The sequence below is a fragment of the Pseudochaenichthys georgianus genome, chromosome 7, assembly GCF_902827115.2.
Source record: "Pseudochaenichthys georgianus chromosome 7, fPseGeo1.2, whole genome shotgun sequence".
In the NCBI taxonomy this organism is placed as follows: Eukaryota; Metazoa; Chordata; class Actinopteri; order Perciformes; family Channichthyidae; genus Pseudochaenichthys; species Pseudochaenichthys georgianus.
This window is the reverse complement of record NC_047509.1, coordinates 17,301,449-17,317,110: the sequence shown is the minus strand read 5'-3', so window position 1 is coordinate 17,317,110 and position 15,662 is coordinate 17,301,449. Positions and strand designations below refer to the sequence as shown.

The 15,662-nt window shown below is 41.5% G+C and overlaps 2 protein-coding genes across 2 annotated transcripts; both read right to left on the bottom strand.

The window, feature by feature from the left end:
• Positions 1-515: 515 nt before the first annotated feature.
• Positions 516-10,823, bottom strand: rbm10 (RNA binding motif protein 10). The gene is made up of 23 exons (XM_034087074.1): positions 10,691-10,823; positions 9,730-9,785; positions 9,118-9,640; positions 8,859-9,029; positions 8,708-8,777; positions 7,275-7,348; positions 6,297-6,383; positions 6,122-6,182; positions 5,852-6,010; positions 5,389-5,549; positions 5,212-5,309; positions 4,924-5,011; positions 4,599-4,803; positions 3,773-3,855; positions 3,602-3,683; positions 3,295-3,386; positions 2,984-3,178; positions 2,348-2,542; positions 2,136-2,192; positions 1,788-1,982; positions 1,567-1,614; positions 1,396-1,451; positions 516-1,168 (listed from the first exon to the last, which is right to left on the bottom strand). Exons 2-23 carry the CDS (start codon positions 9,744-9,746, stop codon positions 1,078-1,080), a joined length of 2,808 nt encoding a protein of 935 aa, XP_033942965.1. The 5' UTR covers positions 9,747-9,785; positions 10,691-10,823; the 3' UTR covers positions 516-1,077.
• Positions 10,824-12,148: 1,325 nt separating this feature from the next.
• Positions 12,149-15,491, bottom strand: LOC117450101 (rho-related GTP-binding protein RhoA-C-like). The gene is made up of 5 exons (XM_034088137.2): positions 15,389-15,491; positions 14,171-14,326; positions 13,402-13,522; positions 13,174-13,304; positions 12,149-13,082 (listed from the first exon to the last, which is right to left on the bottom strand). The coding sequence occupies exons 2-5, from the start codon at positions 14,324-14,326 to the stop codon at positions 12,909-12,911; spliced, it is 582 nt and encodes a 193-aa protein (XP_033944028.1). The 5' UTR covers positions 15,389-15,491; the 3' UTR covers positions 12,149-12,908.
• Positions 15,492-15,662: the final 171 nt, after the last annotated feature.

Here is a 15,662-nt window from a genome sequence, read left to right as displayed (position 1 = left end):
TCGGCCAATTTCAATCATTTTATCTTCCGATTATAATTATGTATGCATTAAAGTGTTATCAAAGCTGTTAAAGGTGCAGCTAATTTAATGACTGTGTATGCTGCAGGGTAGCTTGTGAATATTACTCCAGGAGTAACTAAGTCTTATTTATATTTCACATCAGTAATGTAAATCTGCAAACTAACTAAAGGTATAGATGTAGTGGAGTGTAGTAATTGAGTAAATCTACTGAGTTACTTTACACCACTGGTTAAAGACAAATATCAGGAACAGACATTTTGTGCTGCGAAACAATTTCTGCAGGTTAGATGTTGCATGGTATTCCTCTTTTTTTAAACCACCGGTTTGCAGAAACACAGCTTGGGAAATGTCAGGTTAAAAAGTCCAAACATCAGCGACCGGCTTGCCCACACAAGACATCAATCATTGCTACAAATGAAAACGTGTAATTGTGGAGCAATTTACATGAGCTTGATAAAACCGTCACAATATTAAACAAATAAAGAAATACAGAATAGCTTCCTTCAGAAATAATGATGTATTACATTGTGAATTGATATCTACACACTTTTCATCTACACACTTGTTTTTAGTGCGACAATGTCCAGTTCATGAGGCCACAGTCTCTTCTAAAATGTATACACAGGTTTGCCTAGATCAGTCATTCACTGAATGACAAGGCATTTAGCATTAAATAAAAAAAATCTATGGTGCATAGACAGTAATATTAGAAAATCCCATTCGCTGCCTTTAGATCTATACTGATCTTTCACTTTCCAACAGAAAATGTTTCCCAACCACAAAACTTGATCATCACACACAAGCTTTAAAGCAAGTGAGAACTAAAAACTGCATCATTCAGGAAGAAAGCAAAAAAGTGCATTCTGTGCAATATCCTGACATACACTGCTACAGGATCAGTTCACGAGTGTATTACCACAGTTGAGGTAATGGTAATTAAACCAAAATGAAGAGCTTTATCTATAGATATCTAGATGATGTTAATGGTGAAGTGATGCGTGCTAGGTTTGTCCTTGTCCCGCCTGGGTCAGGAAATTGAAAAGTCAGGTTTAGGGCTCACTCCACTTGCATGTTTCGCAGTAGAAACCCTTTTTTCACTCCTCCCTGCAGCATCCTGGCACCAAGACTGGTGCCAGTGATCCCATCACTGAAGAGAGAAGAGAATAAAGTAACTTATAAGTGTGCAGACACGGTATGGAGTAAGCAACAGGACTTGCAATCGTATTAAGTACAGACCAATTGCAAACATAATATCATACATAACATAAAGCCTGACTTGGACTGTAAAAGAGGAAAACTGCATCAGAGTATCTAGCTAGTATTTGATAAATGACCACAGCATGTGGGTCTGTTTGGTAATTCACTGTTGCTTACATGGGGTTAAACTTCCTCCTCTTAGGATCAGGAAGTTCCGGTCCATCTGCAAGTCTCTGTGGGTAATACAAAAAGACAATGAAATCAATACCAACTGCACACATTCAGCAACAAACAGCACAACTCTATGTAATGTTGTTGCACTCCTCTAGTCCCTGTGGCAGGACCAACCTCTTTTCCTGCAGAATCCTGCAGGGCTCTTCTCTGCTCCAAGTTTTGCTGCGGGCATACAGACAAACAGGTGAAAGTTTAGACGCATGTCATTTATTATAAACACTTTAAATAACAAATACAAAAGAATGTATCAGACAACAATTTAACAAGTGAGTCTACACTTATTCCTAAATCATCATTTATGGTTTGTTTGCTATTGTGTTAAATGAGATTGAAACCTTGTGTAGCTCAGAGAGCTGTTGGTGCCTGATGAGTGCCTCCTTGCTGGGAAACTGCCTCCTACACAGCAGACAGGCCAGTTTAACCCAGTCGGTCATTCTGCCTTCCTTCTCATCTTTGTCCCCTCCTTCTTCGTCGCTGTCAGTTTCTCCACTGTAGGCTGGGACCAGACCCTGCTGCTGAGGAGGGGAACGCTACAGAAATAGGATGCAAGATCAATAACCGAGGGAAAAATGATAGAAATCTATGCTTGGAAGAATAAAACACATTTTGAAGCATCCTATAGAAAAGCTACGAGCACATCAGACAAACACAGGCAAATACAATGACTGTGTCCATGTCCTTACTTCAGTACTTTGTCGGATCTGATCCAGAAAGATCTGAGGCCGTTCAGACAGTGCACCCTGCAGGACAGAGAGAGAGAATAATTACCAGGTCAGTTAAAAAGACATCTTATTACAGAGTCCTCTGCTTGATGCACACTCTCCCCATTCACTATGAGACCCTGCTGCCCAGGGGTTTGCAGCTAGGCATGTGTGTCTGTGAAAGGGTCATCTACCTTTTTCTCCAGAACAGCATAGCCTGCATCAGCACTGGCAGATTCTCTGCGGTCATCTAGGCGACTGTGGCCAGGGGCCCGAGCGTAACCAGGGGGGAGCGCTGTGGTGCCGACGGCAGGGGAGGAGGACACAGAACGCATGTTCTCCTTGTGTCTGTTGAGACTCTTAGCCCAGCGCTCCATGTCTTTGGCAATCTGTTCATATGAAATCAAGAGATCCAAGTTAGCCATATAAAAGGACTGAACAGAGGAAGATTAAAACATTGAAAATCAGTGGGTTCAATAAAACATGAGCATAACAACCTAACTCAGTAGTCCTTGAATAATTACTACCTTGTTAAGAGTAACATTTCCAGAATATGTAAGGTTTTAAAAACCTTTGGTGAATTTGGCCATACAGTATAATAGCATAGTTCATTATGAACCGTTTCATACTGTGAGATATTGTTAGATTTGTTACTCACTTTCACTTCCCAAATTGAAAGTTAACAGATGTTTACATTTTTGTTTACAGATTTCTAATAAAAACCAAAGAGTAAAAAGCTTTATGGTGGAGTTTTACATTAAAATCTAAAGGTTTATTAGTTTTATGTTCACGTCTGTCAGTATGCTACCAGTATCCAGTGTGGGGAGTACCTGTTGAGCAGTTTTACTCTTGGGTTTGTCTTTCTTCTCCTTGCTGCCAGGGGTTCCAAACGGTGAGTCTGAAGGGGCTGCGCCAAGGCTGGTGGGAGCGCCTTCTGAGTTTGACTGACCGTCAGCAGCAGGAATGTAGGTGTGCTTCTCTCCATCCCAGTACATGTACTGCTGAGTGTGAGGGTTGAAGTAGTACTGTAAAGAGACAACGAGTAACCAGACTGAAATGCAGAGGATAGCGATACATTCAGAAAAGTCTTTCAGAGAGTGCTGGATGGACATCAGAGTGCAGTACATTCACAACTCTTTACCTGGGAGTTGGGGTCATAGTAGAGGCCTGTGAGTGGGTCGTAATAGAAGCCAGAGCTCTCATCATAGTGATATGTGGACACATCTGGCACAGCTGCAATCGAAGACACAGGACACCAGGGTCGGATTTCACATTTAAAATCCTTTCATGATCATAAAAAGTCAGCTTGACAGCATCATCATCAAGCTAAATAAACATTCAGATAAACCCCAAAATAGCACCTCAAAGTTACCCACCAAAGACAGATATTTACAGTTATAATTGAAGATGTTTATTCATTGCTTTTTCTTTTTTCTCAAAAGCCTTACGGTATTGCTGGAGCTCGTGTTCAGTGCCTGGTGTAGCAGGTTGGCTTAGAGCAGCTGGTTGTGGTTTTCCTACTATCTCAACCTGAGGAGAGACATAGCTCTTTAAAACAAGAAAGTAATGGGATGAAGTAAAGCAAGAGGCAAGAAGAGAAGCAAACAGTGAAGTTGTACCTGTGTGACTGGTGTAGTGCTAGCTGTGGTGATGAGAGCACTCTGTGTGTGCTGCAGCACCACTGATCCAGAGGTCACGGCCTCTACAAACATAAACAGGGGGATCAGGTTCTGGATTTGTACCCGTAGGTAGATTTAGTTTGCAGATAAAAAGACAAGGGATCTATCCTGACCAGAGGTCGCGTTAACCGAATATTTTCCGTCTATGACGGATTTTTTTTAACAATGACGGACAAATCTGAAAGCAGTCCGTCATTTTGACAGATTAGAACAAACTCGGAACAGCGCCAAAGTTTCCCCGCAGCGAGGCTCCGGTGTTATGCCGTGTTATGCATGCCCTCCAAAAAGGGAATTATACCGTTTCCAAACCTAACTGTGCAAATCATCGAAATGTCTGTGAGTTTTGGCTTTACGCTGTGCACGCTCCCGCGAGGTGCAGCAGCCATGCATAACACGGCGCATGTGAACTGCCCCCCCCCCCCCCCCGCGTTGACAGTTCACGAGCATGCTCCCCCCCCCGCCCCCGTCAGAGTTTTGTAAAGGCCGACGGGTAATTCTGGATTTTGACGGAAGTTTTACGATCCTGTCCGTCAAAATTACGGGCAGTGAAAAAGTCTAGCGCAACCTCTGATCCTGACACACTCTACAAACAAACACAGACAACAGACAGATCTCTAATAAAATAAAAGTAAAAGTACACCCTGCTCCGTCAAATCTCAAAATGTGAAAGGGGGATTCAGTTAACTCAAGTTCAATTCCAATGTATACAGCTATATACAATCATAGAGGTATCAGGCCTTGTGTATTGAACATGTGCAATACCAACCTGCAGCTGCTCCTCCTGTGTACGCCCCCATCAGGGCTGTTCTTGCACCGGGTAAAGCAGAAGCTCTGGCATCTCCCTGCGATTTGAAATGTGTGCCATCGAGCCCAGAGTACTCTACTCCTTCCTGATTGTACGTTACTGCTGCCCCCTGCTGATACACGGCTGTATCTGTCGTCTGGCCTCCCCCGGACCCATTCTGAGGAGTCTGAGAATGATGAAGATTTTTATAACCAAACATAAGAAGAAACATAGTAATACAATTTATAAATAAAGATGTGTTACACCTCATGTTTTCCTTTATGTAATGATAAATCCTTCATGTTACCTGTGTGACGGACCACTGAGCAGCAGCTATAGCAGTGCTGGCTACAGTAGCAGCACTCACTCTGCTGCCATCCGTCAGGAACACATCACTGCCATAGAAAGACAACATTTAAAATGTGTCCACATTATTAGGCTACTATTTCTTAATCAACTTTATTCACAAGACACATTTGAGTTTACATTTGGTGTGGTAATAGCTGCCACGCAATATTATTATTTCTGCATTGGCAATAGTGTGCAAGGCTCTTGTGGATTGGTTGCATGGAGGTTTGGGTGTGTGTCTGTTTACCGTTTGGAGCCTTTGGCAAACTCCACCACGATGGCCTTCCCATCAATAGAGAGAGCCGGCTGGAGAGCCTGCAAGATCTGGAGCAGCTGAGATGCCTCCTGTTGATAAAACATACGAGTTAATGTATTATTTTAAAATCATCAGAACAGAAGAATGAAAACCTGTCAATTTCCTCACCACTATGGTAGAGAGCTGTAGAAAGGCAAAGCCCCTGTTGAGATGGGTGTGCTTGTCCTTGATTAGGCGGACATTGGAAGGGGAGAGAGTGGCAAATGGAGCCAGAGCAGACAAGATGGTCTCCACTGAAGTGTGCGGGCCAAGGTTTCTTAGTATCAGAGCTGTTGTGGGAGAGGATGAGAGAATAAGACAGGACTTAACTCTGGTACCAGATAGTATTCAGCGTTGCAAAAGCAAGTATCTCATGAGGCCCTCTTCTGTTTCACAAGCCATAGGTATATAAAAAGAATTCTTCAAAACATAAAAATACAATTCTAAGCCAGTGTTATGTTATATACTTTGTTTTTTCAAAAGTACACATAAATCAATTGATTAATAAAACAAATATGGATTACATAATACAAAGTCTACACAAAGGTTTTTCTTTCTGAATAGAAGAACAGACGTTAAGGGATGGACTTACTGTCATTGGCAACGTCCGCCTGCTGTGTGGCTTGTCCCGGGCTCACAGCAGGGCCAGAGGAGTGGTAGGGGGCCGGCAGGGGCAACAAGCCTTGGGTTCCCTCCTTTTGAAGCCCAACAGACAAATCCCTTTGCAACTGAGGCAACTTCAGCTCAGCCTCTGGACAAATACAAGACATTATTCATGTGTTATTATAGGATGTCTGAGCGCTTGTGCTATTGTTAAAGTGAATATAAATGGGATATTTACAGTAGCTTGGTTTTACTTTACCTGATTTTGGCACACTGCATTTGAAGCACTTCTCTCTCCTTTTAAAGTTTTGCACACCACACTGTTGAAATGTGACATAACTAACTGTTAAAAAAATAAGCAAACCCAGTGACATATATGCATACATTTCACAAATTAAAATGTATTTCCATATGCCACACAATGCAGACACAACCTTGTTGCAGAGCCAGTCCTCGTTGGCACGCGGTTTTGGGTCGCTGTAGTGCATCGACACTCTTTGTCCCAGAATCAACAACACCGACTGAAAGAAAAAGAAAGAGAGGGAGGGGGAACAAAGAATGATTATCAGTGATAATTAGGCCACACATGCCAGAGAAAGGCCTCATCTCACAAGAGATGAGAGAGAGTGAAAGGGACGAGAGGGAGAGGGGGACAGAGAGACAGAGAGTAGAACTGAGGCTGAAAGAAAGAGGACACCAGAGAATTGCAACCTTCAGCTTTAGGAAATTGGGACGGACTGAGATGGTGTATGTGTAGTGTGTGCATGGGTGTCCATTTTTAAGGACAACATGTTTTGTTCAATGTGTCATCCCTCCCCCCTTAAGGGGAAACCTTTTCACAGTTTTCCACACATACTATCCCACTGTCGCCACCTTCAGCCCCCATAGAGACAATAGCTCCGCACTAAAGATGTAGTAATGGTACATGACCCAGATATGAAAGGTTCAAAAACAAGAAATTAAGTATTATATACAGACCATATGATAAATAAAGTTCCTACTCTACACTGTCACAGAGGTGGTACTATAGTAGACTGGAGAGAGAGAGAGTGAGATCATGTCAGTGAAGAAAGAGTAGGACCCTATAATAGAGGAGCTTGTGTAGGGTAAATGATGAGAAAATGTGCCTGGCAGAGACTAGTCACAATATATATGTGCTTTGCGTAGACGACAGTATGATGTAACATCAATTGGTCTGTTTGTGGAATACTGTATACAAAGAAAGAAAAGATGAAGTTTCCCATTAAATAAAAAAGACCTACCTACCTCAAGGACAACAATTATTTCTCCACTGTGTCTACACTGGAATGCCTCGTGTGCACCTGACATTATGTTGTCCTGATACTAACCCATGTCCCATAACGAATGCATTTGTAAACATGTGTATGTGTGTCTGTGTAGAGGAGAGTGACCTGGTTGGTCTCCATCCAGCGCGTGGCCTCCTGTATGACATTAAACTCGACGAAGGCGAATCCTCGGCTCTGACCTGGACACCGCCCAGCGCCATGGTAACCGAACAACAACAACAACAACAACAACAACATAACAACAACGCAGTGAGGGGTTAGTGCTTTATGTCCAGAGGAGAGAGAGACCCTGTAGCAGCACTAATCAAACAAATCATTGCTTCCTCTCTCCCTTGGAAATAACACACCTGACAGCCAGTTGGAGTGCTACTGTCAAATTCTCTGCAAGGGTGGGAGGACGCAATGTCAAGTCTCTCAACAGGGTCAAGAAAAGAGGGAGAGCGAGGGAGAATCCTACCCACTCATCAGTTCCAGTCTGAGCTCTTTGGCTTTGAATGGTAAAGCACCCAGGCATCAACACATCTCGCACAAACATGCACACACACACACACACACACACACACACACACACACGCACGCACACACACATCTCTGCTAGTCTGAGTAAGATTCTGATTCAAAATCTACACATTATACAAATAATTCAGAGGTATGTCATTTCACAGCACTATATATAGTATAATATTGGAGGGCAATCACAAAATATCATTGTTTAAACATTTAAATTGAGTGATTTATCCTTAAAACAGACATAGATACAGGGGTGAGAGAGAAAGAGCAGTGTGGGGAACTGTAAGTGTGCCGGAGTCAGATAGGCACAACTTACAGGAAACCAGTGCGTTAGCAAAGGGGGAGGCCAGTGAGACATGACCTTAATGGACCTTTAGAAAAAGACAAGCTTTTCTGAGTGGTATGGATGACGCTGAGAGGAAGCTGCAACACTTACATTCACACTTTCACAATTAGCTCCAATGACAAACACCATGAAATGCATTCTTCTTCATTCTGCTGATCATTTCTCATTTGACAGTGTTAGTTTGTCAACTCGGACACATCTCACATTAGGTTGAATAAGGCAGAATCATGAAATGGTAAAGATAAGAGAGCCAAGCCAAAAAGGAGAATGAATGCAATGCAGATCTATTACATATATGGCATGCATTCTTGATTGAAAAACAAATGTTGATGGACTCTTCCTTCAAAGCATGCATGTTGTTTTGTTGCCCTGCGAGCACTAGCCAGAAGTCAGACACCAGCAGACCAAAAGAAATCAGAGCAGGAATCTTAGCAGAAGCCGATATATAAGTATATAAATATGCATTCTTTGCTATCTATCTCACTGTCACAGTATGAAAAAAAAGACAGTGAGGGTAAGAGAAGAGGAAAAGGAGGCTTATCAGCTTATTAATAAGAAACAAACCACTGAGCAGAGGAAAGGCACCTGAGAGAGCGATGAAGTGAAAGAGTGGGTAATGGAGTGTGTCACAAAGGGAGAGTTCATTTTTTAAAAACATTCAGGGCAATGGACAAGTTCTCACCTGAGGATTTGTTTCTCATGAGGCGAACCTCTCTTGGCTGGATCCCCTGCTCCTGAAGTTGTGCCCGTATCTATGATCAAAGGGACATTAGTGACATTAAGGCCAGATAAAACCATTCCAATGCTTTATAAGACCGCTTGCATACACTTACCTCATTGGCACTGGCATTGGGTGGCAGCATGCGAAGCATTATGATGTTGCTTGGCCTCTGGTTGTGGTCCAGATCTGCACGGTAGTCCTGGTCCCTCTGCTCCATCTCCTCAAGGGACAACTCAGGACAAGCACTCCCAGAGCTCAGATCCTCTGCCCCCACTACAAAAGCCTGCATAGAGCAAATGTGAAACCAATGTCAAAACTAAATAATGTTGTAGCAGTTCTATGTTGTTGTTGAAGGACTTGTTATGGCTTACCCTCCTCTTCACCGCCGCACGAGAGAACCTATCCTCCTCTCTCTGTCTCACTGTATTGTATTCCATCTGTTCTGGATGTACACCCCCACCGTGCCCCCAGTTGCCCTCTCTGCCCCCTGAACGAGAGGCACTGTTGTCAGGAAAACCTCTTCCACGACCTCTTTCCTGCGGGCCAGTCAAAATATGTTCAAACTCCCGCCTGGAGCCATCATTCTCTCTCTGGAGCATGGGGAGTGCTGAGTCAGACTGAGGGGTCCACAGGAGCCCTTTCCCCTCTCTCCCAATGTCCCCTCGCCCATCTCCTCTCGGGTGAAACCCCCCCGGGCGGTCTTGCAGGCAACCTGACGAGAAGTCACCCAATGATGGCTCTTCGTGGCCGTACGGTCCGTCCCCATCTGCTCTGACATCATATCCTGTTCCCACCTCCTCGTCCTCTTGGTCATAGCCTCGGTAATCCATGTCCCGAAAGTTGTGATCGTTGTGGGTGTTCTCATAGCGACCAGTGCGATCACCTCGTCCACCCCTGTTGACCATGAAAAATATAGTGTGAGAAATGTGTGGGACACATCAACTCTTTAGGGTAGAAAGGCTAAAGAAGAAAGTTGGACTCACCTCCGCTCATAGTCCATGCTGATCCCCTGACTCTGCTCCTGGTCTCTGACCTTTTTCTGTTTGATTATGGGATTGGAAACCATGGAAACAGGTCAGCCATGTACTCTTTTGAATCAGAAGCAATACTATGAAGAACCATAACTTTGCTGACTGACTATCTTTTAGAAACTAAGTTGAAAATCAATAGCTCAAGTTTCACGCTGTTAATTATCATATGCATCACTAACAGCGAAGCAATCTTTGGCAACGACAATCTTAGACTCGCTCCAAAAATGCTCTTTAAATATGTATACAAAAAAAGCTATTTTCACGCATGACATTAGATATTGCAAGCTCAAATAAAAGGTCTAAAATATAGACATCAAATATACTAAAAAAAGCGTGCGGTAGAAAGTTTTGCAAAGGAATGTTGAAAGGAAAAAATTACGAGAAGTAATACATATATAGATATGCACAGAGGTGAAGACGTAGTAGTAAGTAAAGTAACCTATACAAAAAGTAACAGTATTGTGTTTAAGTGGCAAGTAACTACTTTAAATGACAAAATAATTTACAAGCAGGGCCTCCTGTGCTGTACATGGTAACGTCAGTGATGTGCAAGCTGTGCGTGCACTGGAGGCAGGTAGCATCATTTTTTGTTTTTTCTCCAGGCAGCTGCATTTTTTTAAAAGACTGCAGACTTCTCTAACTTTAACTCATATCACTGCCTTATAAACTACTTAGCAAAATCCATAAATGTACAAACAAATGCATGAGGGTACATCACTCATTAACAAGTGTGCGCAATGCACATGCCCAACCTTACTACCCAAAAAGGAGTCTTTAACAATGACGTGTGGCGGTCATGCAAGCTAACTATTTTAGCCTGAGGTTGGCTAACTGGTGCAAGCAGCCAAAAAACGTGTGTCAGCCGTTGCAAACGAAGCAACCGCAGTTTTATTTAAAATAGGGAAAAACTTACCAGTGTCACATGTAACTAACGATAGTTCTTTAAATGTCACGTCGAAGCTCAGGTGAGAAGAGTGTTTTATTTTTCAAAGAACCAAGTGTAAAATGGCCACAGCAAGAAAACATTTGAGAGTGGGCGGGTACCAATACCTGACTCTAGTGTGCGATTGGTTATGCGAGAGCGAACACATTAATGTCGACGATGATTGGACGAGACAGCCAGGACAACTCTAACTAGTAGCCCTCCACACTGCAAGGTGCGTTTGTGCTTTAGATCTGAATCTGTAGTCCTTTATTTATGTGAAAGTCACACAATATTAAATAATTTTTTTCATAATCAGAAGTGTAGATGTATATCAAATAATAGAATCAGTTTTTTTGAAGAGTTATGCGTATTTTATTTAGGGAAAAAGTGAATTAATGCCAGGAATATAAGTGAAATTGTTGCAATTAATAGTGAATAAATGTAAAGAACACATAAATACCTTACAACAGAAACCCTAATATCAGTTTTATTTGGAAAAAATCCAGAAACAAAAACCATAATATGTCACAGTACAAAAAGCAAAGAAGAAAAAAAAGAAAGGAGCCCATCCCCAAAACCTTCCAGCCTTGCACCTCAAGCTTTACCTTCAATTAACTAAACAATATCACGGTTACAATTGATCATTTAACTGACATAAGCTGACCAAAACAGCAGGATTATGTAAAATGATTAAAATATGCTAAGAAATTTAGAGACATCAACAATAAAAAGTTATAGTACAATAATGACAATTTCATTAAAGGAGGGATGGGGAGAATGGAGAAAAAGGCAAACTTGAAATACACATCATTAACATGTCCTTACAAAGCCTTGTAAGACATACAGTACATAATGGACATTATAGTAATAAGATAAGCCTATCATCTATCTGAAAGAATATTCAACTTATCAACTACACCACTCGTGATTTGACCCACCGATTAACACAATCAAATGAATCTCTGGAATACACAAAACAGGTCCTAAAAACTCATATGTTTAACCTGATTGTGCCTCTAGGTAAAGTACAATGTCTTCCAGTAAAGTGAAAGTTTCTATGTCACTCTGAGTAGCTGTTAATTCCATTACCCATCTGAGCCATAAAATGTGGCCATCAGGGGTAACTTTGGCATGGAAATAAGGGGTTAGGTCAGTGACGCAGAAGGCCTTTCCATGCATACAGTACATAGACACATATGTTAATACACACCCACACAAATATACACACATTCACTGCATGCAGAACTGCACTGGATAAAACAAACCACCATACAGTTGCGCGCGCGCACACACACACACACACACACACACACACACACACACACACACACACACACACACACACACACACACACACACACACACACACACACACACACACACACACACACACACACACACACACACACACACACACACACACACACACACACACACACACACACACACACACACACACACACACACACACACACACACACACACACACACACACACACACACACACACACACACACACTTAAGTACAGGTAAGTAATTCAGTATGGGAAATCAACTCATACAATCTAGTATAGGCATACCCCTGCATAGCGCCTGAGTCAGAATATGGGCCTGAAGGAGCAAAGCCAATGACAGAGAATAAGCATTCACAAATGTGATGTGTGAAAACTACAAATGACAAAATAATACCCTATCTAAGTTATGAATCCCTACCCCACAACTTACATTTCTTTACCATTGCTCTCAAGGCACTACATGTAGGCGATACTGTGTAAAATACACTTAGACATGGTCTTAATTCAAACCTATTTAATATTTATGTCTTTTCTCCGTCTTTCTTTGTTATGTTCCCATTTTCTTTGGCCTGGTAAGGACCTTTTTCTCTCTTCATTCCCATCATGGCACATTTTAACCCTGTCTATATCTACTCAACTTCAAATCACCCCCCCACGTCCTGCCCTACAGACCTTTAGAAGTGTTTGATAGGCTGAAGCAAAATGGCACATCTTCTAATGTATAGACCAAGGTGTAAAAGCCTTTCAAATAATTGAAGACCTGTTTTAATTTGTTAAGGATAATTGGGTGATAAGAAATTGAGCACACGCAAATATTTTCTGGGCCCACCCCAATTTTCTCCCGCGTCAAATCTCAATGAAAGCCGCCCTTTCCATCTGTGCTTGACGGCAGCTTCCTCCTCTTCCAGAGCCTATAACAGAAGGCAGGTGTTCTTCCTGCCACGCTTCTTGGCCTGCAGTGCTGCCCTAGTTGCCATCTCAAAGACTTCCCTCACACCATCTTTGGTTTTGGCAGAACACTCTTGGTAGCCATAGGCACTGATGCGGTTCGACATCTCTTTGCCATCTTCAAATTTAACTGGTTCCTGGAGACATAAGCCAGAGAGAAAGTTTACATTTTGGACATTTATACCAACAAATGTACACCTACCAGCAGTTTTAGACAAAGCAACTGACCTGTTTCATTTTGGCAAGCTCTCTTCTGGTGTGGTCGTCATTGCGCAGATCTTTTTTGTTACCCACCAGGATGATAGGAACATTTGGGCAGAAGTGTTTCACTTCAGGTGTCCACTTCTCTGGAATATTCTCTACAGTAGGCGGAAGGAAAGAATACAGTAATTAACAACATATATCAATTTCATAACAACAAGGTGTTTGATACATTGTAACTAGCAGAGACAATACCTAAACTGTCCGGGCTGTCTACAGAGAAGCACATGAGAATAACATCAGTGTCAGGGTAGGAGAGAGGCCTCAGCCTGTCATAGTCTTCCTGACCGGCTGTGTCCCAAAGTGCTAGCTCCACCTGAGAAGAGAGAGAGAGAGAGAGAGAGAGAGAGAGAGAGAGAGAGATACATTTGAGGACATAAATGAATCATGAAAAAGTAAAAAAGGCAGTTTCAACATTTAAGTTACAATATAAGTCAGACTTATACTTTAAATAGTAAGACAGCCCAAATAAAAAAATAGAATGCATATTCAGGTAATTCTTGGCCAAAGATTATATCTAAGAAATATTTAAATATTCATAAATAAATTATCAATATTTGCTGTGTATCTTAGTCTTGAATAATAGTGAACTCAAGGTCTTTGGTACTTGTACTAATAATAGGACACAAAATCCAATTTAAAGTAGAACTGAAACGAAACATACAGAAAACTAATCAGCCACTATTCTAATAATTGATCAATTATTAAATCATTTTTCCAGCAAAAATTCCTAACATTCGATGCTTTCAAAAGTGAGAATGTGGAAATTGTGATTTTGACCTGTTTTGGACATTTGATAGTTTTTAATAGTTAGTTTTCCCCCTAACTGGTTAACATTTAAATGAAGACAAAACTGCATTAAAAAATCCTGAATGTGATAATTAAGTTAAATGAAGTATTACAAAATGTTCAAGGGCCCTTTGGACGCTACAGATCCTAGTGTCCTCAGTGTTTTGTGTCTCACCTGTTTCCCATCCACTTCAATGTCGGCCACATAGTTCTCGAACACAGTGGGGACGTAGACCTCGGGGAACTGGTCCTTACTGAAGACGATGAGCAGGCAGGTCTTCCCACACGCTCCATCCCCAACTATCACCAACTTCTTCCTGATAGCAGCCATCTGTTCAAAACAGTACAAAACAAGGACATACTTTATTAAAATGTAGCAATAATAAAACCCAAACGTACCTTTACAAAATGGGCAATGATTCAAGATCATGATGAATAAGAACTTTAAACATAACGATACAATTATAATGCTTCCTATGTTTTATCAACAGTTCACAATGGTCAGTGGGGTAAAGTACATTAACTTAAATACTAATTAACAACCATTTTGAGGGGACTTTACTTGAGTATTTCAAAATGTTCTACTTTCTTCTTCTACCCCACTACAATTCAGAGATTAATAATGTACTGTTATCTTCAGTTACTTTGCAGATTTTGATTAATGATTTAAAATATAAACAACACTTAAATAAGACTTTAGTTACACCTGGAGTAACATTACCTAGCTACCCTGCAGTATACAAAGTCATTAAAACTAGCTGATAAACACATTCATGCATCAATAATCATAATCAGAACAAAAAAATATGCATTATTTTGAAATGGGCCTATCTGCATAAAGGAGTACTTTTACTTGTGGTACTTTGATGCCAATACTTTTGTACTTTAACTTAAATAACACATTGAATGCAGGACTCTTACTTGTAACAGAGAATTCCTACCGTCTGGAACTTCTACTTTTACAAGATCTGAGTATTTCTCCCACCTCTGACCATGGTTGCCATATAACGTGAGAAGTAACAGCTCAGTCAACGTTAGCAACGCTAGAACACCGGTCTCCTTATCTCAGAGTTTCACTAAAATACCCTGATTCACAAGATACATCTAACTTAAAACGACCCGACTAGAACACAGGGAGGCTGAGGGTGTAAACATGAGACATTTCCGTGCTGTGTTCCCATTCCTGCTGAAAGACTGTGCAGTCCGGGCCTGTCAAACCAGCTAACATTAGCTAGCAAGAAAGCTAACGGTGTTTCCCGTGGTTAGGATCACTGTCATTAAAGGTTTTCTCTCTGAAATCATATCTTCAGCATTCATTGCACCGCTGTGATACTTCTCTGAGTGAAACAAGAATCAGCATTAAAGTTTAAAAGCTATAACTGAGTAAGATTACCGCTTGATGTTTCTGTGTCCGCCTTTCTCCTCTTCCTGACCGACTGGAAAACTCCGCCCACTGCTACTGCGCGCATGTGCACAAGTACGTCATTTGTCGGTAGGCTGTGGCACCTTTTTCCAACTTGAAGATACAACAACATGGCACCACTATTAAACATTTTAAAAACAAGAAAGCAATCAAAACCATATGTGTATTTTATCCCTGTTTTCTTTATATTTCAATGAACCAAGTGTTAGAGTATTATTTTTTGTTGATATTGACTCTTCTATGG